The 15,988-nt window shown below is 41.3% G+C and overlaps 1 protein-coding gene across 3 annotated transcripts in view; it reads right to left on the bottom strand.

Annotated features, from left to right (window-relative positions):
- The window catches only part of LOC308102098 (uncharacterized protein), a 73,787-nt gene that overhangs the window by 20,110 nt on the left and 37,689 nt on the right, over positions 1–15,988 (bottom strand). For all 3 annotated transcript variants that reach the window (XM_080451700.1, XM_080451701.1, XM_080451699.1), the window contains exons 15-18: positions 14,029–14,079; positions 9,390–9,431; positions 8,315–8,356; positions 7,423–7,464 (exon numbers count right to left, since the gene is read on the bottom strand). In XM_080451700.1, the coding sequence (XP_080307826.1) occupies positions 7,423–7,464; positions 8,315–8,356; positions 9,390–9,431; positions 14,029–14,079 (177 nt within the window). The remainder of the gene's footprint in view (positions 1–7,422; positions 7,465–8,314; positions 8,357–9,389; positions 9,432–14,028; positions 14,080–15,988) is intronic.

Raw genomic sequence — 15,988 nt, forward strand, 5'->3', positions numbered from 1 at the left:
TACCCCCCCATCATCCCCTCTTACTCCTTTCTTCGTCTCTCTGACTGTCCCAATTCTTCTTCGCCACCCTCTTCCTCTGTATGCTTCACTGAACTCCCTAATTCCACCACCAGGTCTCCTTGTCTTCCTTCCTTTGTCCCGAAGACACTTCAAGTACTTTCTTAGCTGTCTCCCTTACCATTTTTGCCGTAGTTTCCCTGTCATTCGGCATATTACCCTGTGTTCCTCCCTCTTCTTGAATTAGGTGTTTAAAAGGGCCAGTCAAGTCTCATTTAAAAGGTTAAAATAAGGTACACTGTCCATTTTCAACAGTAACCACCACCTAAAAAGCTGTTTCTTCCTTTGACGTTAACAAAACACAAATGAAAATGTGCAAATTAAAGTACAGTATATTATAGTCAGGAATAACATAAATACTAAAATACTGTGGCCGTAGGGCATGTAATCTTTCGAGGGGCACACGGCCAAAGAGGGCTATGGCCATGGCCGGCGTGGTCGCCATGAAATTCCTGCCCTGTTGAACGCCATTTTATTTCCTCGTTAAAATCCTGTTTTCATCAAGTGTAATACCGGATGTGCAGTGACTAGGGGCGATAGAGACCAAGACTATCATAGATACGAAAGCAAAAGTCAGACTCCATAAAATACATCTATGATAGTCTTGATCCAAGACTAACAGTGGACATACTTGGCAACAGGAATGAGTGACTGCAACTGTACCACTTGGCTACCCTGGACGTCACGGCATGTGTGCCTCCAACACAGTAATAAACTCACCAATAGTAAGTAAAGTAAAGTATTTACACACTGTTGTCAGCATTGAGCATAGAGCCATGTTCTTTCTGCTTCTTTAGCTGCTGTTTTAGCACCCCACCTACATTGAGTGACGGCACAACGTCACGTACAGTATGAAATTATTTGACAAATTAACCATCAATGGATTACGAGAACTACCGACACCAGAGCTCACAGCTGCATGTCTGCTGTAGATATATTGCTACTAGTTAATTAAACAAAAAATAAAATATACACCATCGATTAGTGGTTTTGATATTTGAATATTTGACTATTCTGTGAAACCCCTAGACTGTACGTGTATTTTTCCCATTTCAATGGGTGCACAATGTCTACACTGTCAAAATAAACTTTATACGTTCGCTACTCACAGAAAGCTGATAATTTTGAGGAATCTGATCCGGGCAAACTGACAGCAAGTTCTTGAACAGATCAACGCTCTAAAGCTACCCCCAACAGAGAAAGCATTTCTCCAGCACCTGAAAAGGGCTGATCTGGCATCCATCATTGACGAGAATGCACAAGCCACAAATTCCTTCATGCACAGAATGTGGATGGTCTGTGGATAATGGGAATGCAGTTCCAGTTCCATCTACACAGCCAGCCTAGCCTGTGTCGATGAACAAGACAATCTCATGTCGATGTGCCAAAGGCTGCCAGAAGAACTGCTCCTGTTCAAAGAAGGCAGTTCCATGCTACATGCTGTAGGGTGTCGTTGTCAGGGACTGGCAACAGGATACATACACACTGTAACAGTTGAGAGCAGTGACAGTGGCAGTGTTTCCGTTAGCCGGTATTTACCGGTCATTGACTGATAAAATGTTTAATTGGCCGTTAATTAAAAACATCACTGGCCACCGTGGCCGGCTGGGAAAATGTTGTTAATAGGCTATTTTATAATTTAAACCTATTATTAATATTATTATTTGGATAAAGTAGTACAACTATTAAAACCCATCATAATCAAAGTTTTTATCATGATCTGACAATGTCAGTGTGGGTTCCCGACAGCCTGCTGCTGCTGTGCCTCAGACAGTGCGCTCTGCGCTGCAGTTATCTGATAGATCAGCCTATTCTTCGTAAGTTGGTGTTGCGCGTTGAAAATATCAGACCTACAAGCTCACAATACGTCACAACGCGCCGCGTTGTGAGCTTGTATGTCTGCTATTTTCGATACTCAACAACACAGATATACGGCGAAGCACAAATGAAGCTTTACACAGCTGCGTCTCCTCTTAATCAGCGCTGTGTACGGGTGGTTTGCTCGGGTGTTATGATAAACAGAACCGGGGTCTCCGGTCTCGTCGTGATAGAATCTGAACCAAGCCGGACCCAATTGACGATAATAAAAACTGTCAAAACCCAAACTCGTATGGGTCGTGGATATTATACAAGCAAGCACAGTGACTGTCTGTCTGCAATGGATAAAGTGGTGAAAGTTGGTGAGACACATTGCAGGCAACTAAGGAAAGTGATCAACCTCCCTTGCGCCATCATTCATGTAAAACATTAACAAAACTAAACAAAAGCTGTAGGTTTTGCATATTAAGGTTGAATGAGAATGTAAAGCCCAAAACATATATTAATTTGTTTATACTGTGCCGTACGGTGTCGCACAGCAGTTCACTCACGGCCACTTTGTTCAGTTATTTTTTGGTAAGCGACATCTCTGCATGATGGAGTAGATTAGATAACATTTAGTTAACTATAAAAACAGGAACAGATCGCATCTGTGACAAAGTGGAAAGAAGCACAGCGCTAATGTAACAAGGTGTAATGATCAGTTGGGTGCATGCATCTGCAAACAATGCATGTGACGTTAATTATACTATGGCTGATAAATGTATTCTTTGACCGGTAAAATATAATCCTGTCGGTCAAGGTGGCCGGCCCAAAAAATGTCTAGCGGAAACCCTGGACAGCGGCAGTGAGAGCAGTGACTAGAAAGCGAAACACGTACTCAAAATAGCTGCTATGACAATTACATTGATACCTAAATGTGTTGACATTATATTCATTACAATTTTGGTTCTAGCCAAGTGGAGGATTATATTGTATTCAACTTCTGTTCATTCTGGTTCATATCAATGTTCATCTGTTGTTGATAACCAATAAGTGGAATGTTTTGCCGCCTCTAGGTTTCCAGGACTGGAAATATTTCCAGGAATTTCATGACCGTGGGGACCCTGTCTTTAACAAATCATTATGAAATTCAACAGTTTCTTCATTATGAAATCCAACAGGAAACTGATCCTTTAAGAGAGGGGATGATCCTAGAGCAGGGATGGGCACGGGCCGCCAGTTGCCCATCCCTGCTCTAGGACAAAAAACACCTTTACAGTATGTGGGGGTTATAGTGAAAATGTACCAGTGAAAGATCATATCAAAAATAACTTAAAGGAGAATACCGGACAAATTAAGTGACGAATCTCCCTAACCCACGCGCTCCCATTATGACAACGGAGGGGGTTTAAAAAATGACGACAGGGGAATCTATGGAAAAAAAGAACGCCACTTTTCACGTCGGTCGGTGAGTAACGAGACATCAAAGACAACACTTAATTTGTCCGGTATTCTCCTTTAACTGAAAAAGTTACACAGTAGGACTTTAAGACTACCGTACTTTTTTCACAGACCATCAATTTGCTAATGCATTCAGACTCAGGTATTCATACTTCCAATGTAATGTGTGCAAACAGCGGTCAGACAACATGTCAACTTAGACGTATATAACAAGTAGTTAAAAGATGATTATATTGATACAAGGCTTTATATCGATATCATAAGCAGCAGGCAAGTGCTGTCTGTCCCCCCCCCACTCCCAAAGAATAACACTGGTGTTCCCTGTGAATTATGAGGGCAATTGCAGTGGTGGATGAAACAATGGTATTTCACATCTGCTACCACAGAATGAGTTGCATCAGTGAGAATACTTCAATCACCACCCCCAGGGAGTGCACAACACATGCCACAAGCTTCCTCCACAGCGTTCAGTCATCCATTCACATCCCATTCAAACAGTATAACATAAAACACCATGGCAATTGGTACATTGAACCCTGTAAATAACCTTTTTCATACTTTATAGCACCTTACATTTATGTCATATACATAAAATGAGTACATAAATCTTCCCCGCTAAGATACATTTAGCAAAAAATCGGATCTACAAGCTGACAATGACAAGCTTGTAGATCTGCTATTTTCGTCTTAGAGATGTGGTGTAAGTGGTTTAACTCATTATCTGCCAAAAACGTTTTTCCGTTCGTCCCAAAGAACCAGGAGATAACATTTTCCAAAAAGTTGCTGCTCCATTCACTTCAATGTTAACACATTGGGTGCCAGAGGTTTATTAAAATATTATACGTTGAGTGCCTGCATCTCTTCCATCCACTTGCGTTATACGTTTCGTGCTGTGAGAAGCCCAGACGCGGAAGTGCATGTAAACAAAGCGTGCGTGCGAGACGGCGGAGGGTCCCGACTAACGCCTGGAACAATAATATTTCCAACGCGACCCTCCATTGCAGCGTGATCGCCGATCGAAAACGGCTCGTTTTCACCACATTAAAAAGAAATGGAGATATTAAGCTTTTAGTCAAGGAGATAACATTGAAAACGCCGACCGGAAGGATTTTTGACATGGAGCCACATCCAGGCTCTTCTTCTCAGAAACTCCTTGGGTGATGTCAAAGTTTCGTTTTAGCGCCCCACGTGGGCCACTCGTATAAAAATAGAATTGGGTCAAAAACGGTCCGGACCGTTTTCGGCACTTCTCGTTTGGACCCTCAAAAACGGTCCGGACCGTTTTTGGCATTCAATGTGTTAAAAAATGAACGGACAAAAAAATTAAAATTTTTTCTAAGTACTAGCTTAGAAAACACTGGCAGAGGCTACAGACTGTTATAGAGAAACTCTGACAGTCTAAGATTAACTGAAGAGAATTGGTCAATTCCAAATATCATCAAAACATTCTGTGGCACCTCTGGACTTGTGTCACGGCACCCGCTTTGAGAAACACTGACTTATTGCCACAGATGTGTGTAGCAAAAATAAAGCATAGAATATAGAATGGTACTGTATAATTCTATTCCAAATTTCTTGCCAAATGTACTAACTACGCATCATCACACAGCAGCACGTTGTGAGCTTGTAGATCTGTTATTTTTGTCACATCCGGTATACATTAGGCTGCATTCATGCTGCCCGTTCGGCGAAAAACTACTTATGTTACATATTTCGTGTAATGTTATACATGTTTTGGAAAATATTTTTATTAACAAAATCATTAGCCAAAAACAATGCATAGCCAAATATTGTTCGAGGACCCTTGATACATTCCAGGACCCTTGATAAATTCCAAACCTTTTCCAGGACTGGAAAAGGTTTTTCTAATTTCATGACCGTGGGGACCCTGCCATTTTATACATTTTACACAAAGAAATCTTCCCTAAATGGGCATAAGTATAACAAGCATGCTATACTGACAGACACTGCTACAGGCTGGGCACCTTGTGGTGCAGGACACTATAATAACTACAACAACTATGTTTAACGCAGTTCATGTACGAAATTACCCGTTACCTAGCCAGACACGAGTCGCCAAGACCCCAAAAAGACATTCACATAGGAGAAGATGACAGCTGCAGTCAAGTCAGAGTTAGCACATTGGTGTGGAGCTATCTTGGGAATGATGACAATGCATTCAGGCCAAGATTGAAAGTAAGGTTCATGAAATACAAATAATACACACATTTGGCATTCTATAACTCTTTCCACTACAATTACATAATACAAATAAATACAAAGTTTGAAATATTGTTTGAAATGACCTGATCTCTCAAAACAGATTCAGATTCCCAGATTGGAAATGACCAAACCTGCCTACTGATGATGTCATTTGTAGGCAGGTTTCTGAACTGTCCACAGCCGACTGAATAAACATATCTTACTGAACTGGTGGACTAATCATTTATGAAGATAGCTTGAAAATGGGTGAAGTGCTCCTTTAGGCCCTATATACTTCCTTTTACGACGAATAGTGAAAATAGCCGATCTACAAGTTCACAACATGTTGTGATGCAACATGTTGTGAACATGTAGATGGCTATTTTCACTATTTTTAAAACAATTTGAATTTTCCATTCCTAGTTTAATATCTGTTCATCCATAAAACAAAAGACCCACCTGAAGACGCTGGGTGTGACTTTAGTGTCACATCACAGGATTTAGTGTAAAGAAGATGAAATAGAGGATAGAGATAGATTAAGAGTAGGAGCAGGAGAAAAACGGGATAGAAACAGGTCAAATAATAAAAACGATATATACTGTACATGTACTGCATACAAATAGCATATTGTTGCTGTCCGGCAGAAACCAGCTAACACCATTTTGACGCTTTTGCATTTTTTTCCCATAAATCAGGGCCATTGGACACCATTTACGTCTGTGTGTGGTAAAAAAAATATTGAAACAACGAAAAGCATTAAAAGGCACTTCTGACAAAACCAGCTAACTCCATTGGATCCTCAAACTTTCTGCTAAAGCTGGTTTCTACCGGACAGCAGAGATATATAGTAGCAGGCATGTACATGATGTTTAAAACAATCGCATCATGCAGATGTGTACATAAACATGCCACCATGAGGTGAGATTAAAAGTAGCAGCTGGTGCAGTTCACTAGAGCAGGGTATCTGGTATGGGATATAAAGACATACGTAGCACCAGGCACATGCACACATAGACATGAAAGGGGGCTTGAACACCTGCCCTTTTACCCGTCGGTAAAAAAAAGTGCACTCTTCAGACTGAAAAAATGTATTACATTTTCTTCATTAGACAGAAATGGCAGTGGATTGTTGGATGCAGCTCAAAGTGAGCTTTCCTCAGGTAACTAGTTTTTCGCGGTACGACCTTCTTAGTAGGGCATTAACGAATAGTGATTTATGGTATTCGAATTATTCGACCCAAAAGTATTCGAATAGTCGATTATTCGGTTTGATTATAAAAAAAAAAAAAAAAAAAAAAAAAAAAAAAAGTTTTTTTATTACATTGATGACTCGACTCAAGGAATGCGAGTTGACGTCACACCAGAGCTCACAGCTGCGTGTCTGCTCTAGAAAAGCCACTAAAAAAAAGAAAATCTAAAAAAGAAAAATTCTTCTTCGACTATTTCTTCGAATAGTCGAATAGTGGTTTGATAGTCGAATAGTCGGTTTGATATTCGAATATTCGAATATTCGACTATTCTGTGAATGCCCTACTTCTTAGCCCGTGTTTTTAAAGAAAAACGGGCGACAATGGCCAAAACTCAATCGAAAATGGGCGATCGAAAACCGGCGAAAGTGGACGTTTTCAAGATGTTTTGGCCATTATCTCTGGAACGGAAGGTCCTATCTGCTCAGTTCAAAGCTTGTTGGGTGAGTGACTTTGAGGACATTAAGCAGGTAATGATGATACCTTTTTGGATTTTTCGGGTTTTAGGTGCCCTTTTGAAATTCCAGCCCCTGCCTCTCCAAATCCCTCTACACGTCCCTGTCTGCCACGTTTTGGCAGAGACAAAAAGACTGGATACACATGATGTTATTCTCAGCAGAATCATCTATTAAAGTTTATGTGAGATGAATTCACCTGATTTCCGTGTCTTCAGGTCTGACGTGTTATTCTGCATGGCTGTAAACACATTAATTAAAACTTTTATAATCATTTAAATCAAACAAACAGAGCACGGCCACACATTAAGAAGAAGATGATAAAGACTGGATCGGGGGGGGGGGGGGGGTGTTATGTTCATAACTACATATAACATATGGGCTACTGTAAATTAAATTCATAAACAGTCGGACAAGTGATCATAAGGGATATACATTTTCTGTGGCCAGTTGAAAAGGTAAGAAAAGCGTGCATTTTTGGCGAGAAATGGTATATTCACATGCTGTTAGAAGGCAAGGGGCCATCATGGTTGTAATGTGTTTTCTCTGGATGAGGCACCCGGATACCGTTTGTGTTTACAAACGATCGGACAAGTGATCATAATTAATATACATTTTCTGTGACCAGTTGAAAGGATAAAAAAAACGGAAATTGCTGGCAGTGGGCAAATGCAGCCAGAAATATGTCTGGCAGTGAAAGAGTTAAGAGCGTCTGCTAAATGTCTATATTGTAAATTGTAAATAGTTTTTCTCTTTTAAATGGAGCCTCATTTGTAATGGCCCGTTTGTGGAATGAGCAGCACAGCTGAGTGTGTGGGTTGTGTCCATGAAACATGTGTTTGCTTATTGTTGTTGACTTTTGTTTTGAGTTTCCTAACCCAGGTCCCCATTGTACATGGGGTACAAGGCGTACTGGAGGGTACAGGGGGTACATGGGGTACAAGGCGTACTGGAGGGTACAGGGGGTACATGGGGTACATGACAGTACATGGCGGTACACTGGTTACAGTAACCAAAGTCTAGAGTGGAATCCTACACATTTATGAACTTTTTGTTTTATGTTTATTAAAGTTTATGTGAGATGAATTCACCTGAGATCACGTCTTGCAGTTTCAACACCTTCTCCTGCAAGTCTGTAATCATATGAATTAAAACGTTAATAGTCAGTTAAATAATCTTAAACATAAACAGAGTGAGGCCACCCACTCTTTCAGTGCCAATTAAATGAAAAAATTATTGCGAACTTGAAAAAAACGTTTTATATATATATATATTTTTTTTTAACTCAGGATTTCTCGTTCTGGCACTGAGGGTATAACCCTAAAACTCGGGATAACTCGGGGCTTGGCACTGAGAGAGTTAAGAGAAAATGAAAAAGACTGGATACACAGAATAAAATGCAGAATCATTATATTAAAGGAGTATTTCAACCCCAAAATGACTTTTCCCCCAATCAGTTAGGCCTACTCACCCACAAAGCATTGAATTGATAGAGAATATGTTTTTTAATTTTGTCACATTTTGGTAATCGTACTCTGCCACGTTTTGGCATAGACAAAAAGACTGGATACACATGATGTTATTCTCAGCAGAATCATCTATTAAAGTTTCTGTGAGATGAATTCACCTGAGTTCTCTTTCTTCAGGGCAGTAATAATAATAAAACAAAAGGTTTGGGAGATAATATGTATGGTGTAACACAATGCTTCTTGATAGTAACTTTCATACTGTTGGCTTGCTTACTGTAAGTCACTCTGGATTAAGAGCGTCTGCTAAATGTCTATATTGTAAATTGTAAATGTTTTTTCTCTTTTAAATGGAGCCTCATTTGTAATGGCCCGTTTGTGGAATGAGCAGCACAGCTGAGTGTGTGGGTTGTGTCCATGAAACATGTGTGTTCGCTTATTCTGCTGTTGACTTTTGTTTTGAGTTTCCTAACCCAGGTCCCCATTGTACAAGGCGTACTGGAGGGTACAGGGGGTACATGAGGGTACATGGGAGGGGGGGGTACATGGAGGTAAATGGGGGTAAAAGGTGATACATGGGGGTACATGACGGTACATGGCAGTACACTGGTTACAGTAACCAAAGTCTGTTGGAGTGGAATCCTAGACATTTAAGAACTTTTTCTTTATGTTTATTAAAGTTTATGTGAGATGAATTCACCTGAGTACTTTGTCGTCAGGTTCGACACCACCTCCTGCCATTCTGTAATCACATGAATTAAAACTTTAATAGTCAGTTAAATAATCTTAAACATAAACAGAGTGAGGCCACCCATTAAAAGAAAATGTGAAAGACTGGATACACAGAATAAAATGCAGGATCATTATATTAAAGGAGTATTTCAACCCCATAATGACTTTTTCCCCCATCAGTTAGGCCTACTCACCCCACAAAGATGAGATGAGATGATGAGATGAGAAATACTTTATTAATCCCCAAGGGGATTGGTGTCACAGCAGCACAGTGTAACAATAAATAAGTAACCAACAGACAAACAAAAACCCAACGAAACAGATGGACATAACATAGACCAGGGTCGACAACATGCATTTAGGGGGAGTTCTTAAGCATTGTAGAGTCTGATGGCAGTTGGCATGAATGAGAGTCTGTACCGCTCAGTGTGCATGTTCGGGGGGAGAGTGAACCTCTGGCTGAAGGTGCTCACCCTATCCTGCAGCTCGCCATAGAGTGGGTTGGAGGGGTTAGCCAGGATGGAATTTAGTTTGTCCATAATCCTCCTCTCTGCGATTGACTGCAGCCCTTCCATGCGGAGGCCAACCACAGAGCTGGCCTTCTTGATGATTTTGTTGAGCCTGTTTAGCTCCCTAGCCTTGATGCCCCCACCCCAGCATACCACTGCATAAAATAAGATGCTGGCTACACAACGGATTGATAAAACATAGACAATAGCCTACTACACACATTGAAGGACTTGAGCCTCCTCAGGAGGCTGCTCTGTCCCTTTTTGTACACAGCATCTGCATTGTTCCTCCAGTCCAGATCCTTGTTCAGGTGGACGCCCAGGAATTTGTAGGAGTCCATGGTCTCCACCTCTTCCCCCTGGATGGTGATGGGTGCTGGGGTTCTCCTCTTGCTCCGTCTGGCGTCAATCACCAGCTCTTTTGTCTTCTTTGTGTTCAGCAGTAGGTGGTTATGTTCAGCCCATTTGGTGAAGTTCTCCACCACACCTCTGTACTCCTCGTCATTGTCCTCAGTGATGCAACCCACAATAGAAGAGTCATCTGAGAACTTCTGGAGATGGCATGTTCCAGATCTGAAGCTGAAGTCAGAAGTGTAGATGGTAAACAGAAAGGGTGACAGCACTGTTCCTTGAGGAACTCCGGTGCTACCCATTTCCACCCGGGACTGGCAGCCTTGTAGCCGGACATATTGTGGCCTCAGGGTGAGATATCCAGGCCACCATGTTGTGGTCCACCTGCATGGATGTAAGCTTCTCAGCATTGAATTGATAGAGAATCTTTTTTTGTTTTGTCACATTTTGCTAATCGTACTCTGCCACTGCAGGCATGTGCACACATAGACATGAAAGGGGGCTTGAGCACCTGCCCTTTTACCCGTCGGTAAAAAAAAGTGCCCTCTCCAGACTGAAAAATAAATAAAATAAAAAATACATTTTCAACTGCCCCTAGTGGCCTACCGGTAAGGCAGACGGAAATGGCAGTGGATGTGTTGGATGCAGCTCAAAGTGAACTTTCCTCAGGTTGCCGTACGGCCTTCCTAGCCCATGTTATTAAAGAAAAACGGGCGAAAATGGCCAAAACTCAATCGAAAATCGGCGATCGAAAACCGGCGAAAGTGGCCGTTTTCAAGATGTTTTGGCAATTATCTCTGGAAAGGAAGGTCCAATCTGCTCAGTTCAAAGCTTGTTGGGTGAGTGACTTTGAGGACATTAAGCACGTAATGATACCTTTTTGGATTTTGGGGGGTTTTCGGGTCTAAAAGTATGGTCATTGTAAAAAAAAAATAAACCAATAGGTGCCCTTTTGAAATTCCAGCCCCTGCCTCTCCAAATCCCTCTGCACGTCCCTGCGTAGCACTGGCGCCTCCCTATGGTAGCACAAGGGAGCCATTGCACCCCCATGCTACCGCTAGTTTTTCTCGCACATACCTGGCAACACTGGTTGCCAGGTATTATCGAATAATAAGCCAAGTCTGCTTGTTAATCGATGGATTTGCGCATGTATTCATAGACCTGGTTTCTCTCTCGCATAATTGGCAACACTAGTTTCACGTTGAAAACAACGGTGGATTTATGAGACGTTGAAATGTCATTTAGATAGCATGTTATCAACTGGAAATGATGAATTTAGGAGATGTTTGGACGTTGGAGGGACATCTATGGTGAGTAGGCTACAGAATGTATCAATATGCAGAATTGGCCGCCGTGCCGTAAGTACAAGAGTAAGAGTACAAAAGTATAAAACGTACTTAAAGTATAAAAAGTAAAAGTACTCATTATGCAGAATGTCCCATTTCAAGTTTTCAAATTAGTCAGGGGAATTTTTGACAGCTGCTGAAAGTTGGGGTACCCACCATTTCCCTGCATTTCCATGCAGGGCAAAAAAAATCTAATTTTAATTCTGTTTTAAGTAACATGTGAGGGGTCAAACTAGGGTGTTTTTATGATTCTGAATCCATTGCAAGCATTTGTTTTGCACCAAAACCACTCCTTGGGCTAAAAACAGCCCAATCTCAATGGGCTTTTACACAAAAAGTATACCTGGACAAGGATGGCTATGGCCGTTTTTAGCCCAAGGAGTGGTTTTGGTGCAAAATTCTCCTAGGGAAACTGAATCTCAGTCTTTGTGAGATGTGTTACTAGACACCTTTACAAACACATTGGTGAAGATTTTTTTTGGTAAGGAATTTATTCCAAGATTGGAAATCTTTCTGCTAATATCCCCTGACTAAATGTATAAAAATCTTTTGAAAATAGCAGATCTGAGCTTGTAGATCTTCAGCCCTATATACATTTCGGCCATTTGAAAATGGCCGATCTACAATGCGTTGCAATGTAAATTGTGAGTAAAAGTACTCACAATGCAGAACTTTTTTGTACCAACACTTTTGTACTTTTACTCAAATACATTTTTAATTCCGGACTTTTATTTGTAAGTATTTCTACATTGCAGTATTGAGACTTTTACTTAAGTAAAACATGTGAGTACTTTTTCCACCACTGGTTATGAACAGAACTGACTGACATTGGCTGGAGGTGGGTAACGTGGCCAACGTGAAATCGGCGTGCGTGTGTGACTCTCTTTGTGCACCCCCATGCAAAGACAAACTCAGGCGCCCATAGGTCTTTGTGCAAGAAGGAAAGGTAAATCCACATAGGGTAAATCCATAAATCCACAGTTCTCATAGGTAAATCCAAATAATCCAGAATAATGAGACTAGTCCAACATAAGGTAAAGTATTCCAGTGCAGCAGGCCAGCCTGGAAATCAGGTGTTCTGGCACTTGATAGTACATGAGAGAGAGAATAACATTTAAGAGCCCTATTTATGTATATCATTTATGAAGCATGATCTAAAATGCAGGACATACTTGCGCTGGGGCTGTGTCTGTCTCCAATTTTGCTAGTTAACTCATTTTAGATAGAAAATCTGCTCAAAACCCAAGACTGTATTGCGGGTTGAACACAGAACTCTTTCTTTCTTTCTTTCTTTCTTTCTGGAGAAAGGGGAGGCGCAAACTTGCGCTGATGAAGAGGTTGAACTTGAGTGTGGTGGGGATGGGGCTGTGGGAAAACGCATGGTCAAAATGACATCCAACAAAATAAACAGTTTGGAGAGGGAGCGAAAAACTTAGTTGAGTAGCTGTCTAACCCCAAAGACATTGCTGCCTTGATGAACTATGAACAATATTTAAATGAGGCAAAAGGTACATTTTGTGAATTAATGGGTGTGTATGATGAAGCCAAAAATGCTCATCAAATATGGTGCAAAATGTATGCTGAGTTTTGATGGTTTTATTGAGGAAATGGACAGGTGGTATGTTCAAAGTTGCCCAGATGTTGACTTTGACAATGAGGTGGTTGATATTCAGTTTTCCGTTGCTGCTCATGACTGTGACAAATACAATGGTGGTGAGGTTAATGTTGAACCCCATGGCAGAAATGTTGTGTCTAATGTTCATTCAAACCATGGATAGCCAATCCACTGCGTCAAAGGCAAGCAAAAGGTCATCTGCGCGGTCTTAGCGACACAAGTCGCTAAGACCCCAAAAAGACATTCACATAGGAGAAGATGACAGCTGCAGTCAAGTCAGAGTTAGCACATTGGTGTGGAGCTATCTTGGGAATGATGACAATGCATTCAGGCCAAGATTGAAAGTAAGGTTCATGAAATACAAAATAATACACACATTTGGCATTCTATAACTCTTTCCACTACAATTGCATTAATAGTTTGCAAAAAGTTTGAAATCTTGTTTAAAATGACCTTATCTCTCAAAACGGATTCATATTCCCAGATTGGAAATGACCAAACCTGCCTATTGATGATGTCATTTGTAGAAAGGTTTATGAACTGTCAGCCGACTGAATTAACAGAACTGGTGCCATTTTATAATGGGTGGACCAATTATTTATGAAAATAGGTTGAAAATGGGTGAAGTGCTCCTTTAGGCCCTATATACTTCCTTGTATGATGAATAGTGGAAATAACCGATCTACAAGCTCACAACGTGTTGCATCACAACATGTTGTGAACTTGTAGATGGCTATTTTCACTATTTTCCTAGTTTAATATCTGTTCATAAAACAAAAGACCCACCTGAAGACCCTGCAGTCTGGATGGATGAATCAGGCACCACTGGTTTAATCTCTGAAACACCAGAAGCAGAATCAGACAACTTTATTGTCACATCACAGGATTACAGGTGTAAAGAAGATTAAATCGAGGATAGAGATAGATTAATTAAGTCACATCACAATATTAGAAATGGGAAGATGAGTCATTATCCATGTTTTCATTTGTTTTTGGAAACGTAATATTGAAAAAACATTTTCATTTTCCTATTTTGTTTATTGTTCAGATCGGAAATAGAATGAACAGAAGGTACACAGATGCATTTATATCAGAGTTGAACATTTGTTTTATAATATAATATAATTAGATTAGATTGTTGAAAAAACAGAATTGCACAAATTAATTGACCACACTCTCTATCACAAAAGCACAGAGCATTGTGATGGTATAGTTAAATTTACCATGCAAGCATCCACACATGCACGCACGCACGCACGCACGCACGCACACACACACACACACACACCTTAGACGTAGAGTCCACACTGTAATGTGAAACCATTTTGTTAATCTAATCTCCATCCTCTTGCTGACTCACACACACGCACACACACACACACACACACACACACACACACACACACACACACACACACACACACACACACACACACACACACACACACAGAGCCAAACAGACTCGACAGCTATAGTCGCTAGTCACGTCACCTCTGTAATTTAATTCATGAATCCATTCTCTTTTGGACTGCTTCAGGACATCTGACAGTAGCCTATGCCTACCTACAGACTACAGTACCATTGATATGCACGAGTCGGCAGCTTGTAGCTTGGTAAAAGGTGCGAATGGGGCAGCCAATGTATCTATTGTTGTCGGAGGAGCAGATTATTATTTCTCGCCTCCGTCTTTCAGCAGCTATAGCCTGGGCAAGAGCTCCATTAACTGGGCCAAGGCCCGAGCACAAAGGTCACTGTTTTCTGGGAGGCGAGATCGCACTTAGGGTGGCGGCACCCACCCTTGCCTCTACGGCACATACGCCTCTGGTCTGGAGACCAACTGCCTTCCCATTTTTCATCCTCTTCATAGCTGCCCTCACTTCCTCCTTCCCAATCTCCATCACTTTCTGGTTCACTACCCCCCCATCATCCCCCTTACTCCTTCCTACTTCGTCTCTCTGACTATCCCAATTCTTCTTCGCCACCCTCTTCCTCTGTATGCTTCACTGAACTCCCTAATTCCACCACCAGGTCTCCTTGTCTTCCTTCCTTTGTCCCGAAGAGTCTTCAAGTACTTTCTTAGCTGTCTCCCTTACCATTTCTACCGTAGTTTCCCTGTCATTCGGCAGCTCTTCACTGCCTTAACTCCTCCCTGAACTCCACCCAGTATTCTTCCTCCTTCAATTTCTACCACCTTTTTCTCTGCCTTCACTGTCTGCCCCTGCTTGCACTCCAGGGTCATCCTACAGAGCACCAGCCGGTTCTACCTTGCTACGCTTTCCCCTGCTATGTACCTCCTTCATAGGATATAGTCCACCTGTGTGCTTCTACCTCCCCTGTTATATTACCCTGTGTTCCTCCCTCTTCTTGAATTAGGTGTTTAACAGGGCCAGACAAGTCTCATTTAAAAGGTTAAAATAAGGTACACTGTCCATTTTCAACAGTAACCACCACCTAAAAAGCTGTTTCTTCCTTTGAAGTTAATAACAAAACACAAATGAAAATGTGCAAATTAAAGTACAGTATATTATAGTCAGGAATAACATAAATAATAAAATACTGTGGCCGTAGGGCATGTAATCTTTCGAGGGGCACACGGCCAAAGAGGGCTATGGCCATGGCCGGCGTGGTCGCCATGAAATTCCTGCCCTGCTGAACGCCATTTTATTTCCTCGTTAAAATCCTGTTTTCATCAAGTGTAATACCGGATGTGCAGTGACTAGGGGCGATAGAGACCAAGACTATCATA

The sequence above is a fragment of the Gymnoscopelus braueri genome, assembly GCF_963280865.1.
Source record: "Gymnoscopelus braueri genome assembly, chromosome: 15".
Taxonomy (NCBI): domain Eukaryota; kingdom Metazoa; phylum Chordata; class Actinopteri; order Myctophiformes; family Myctophidae; genus Gymnoscopelus; species Gymnoscopelus braueri.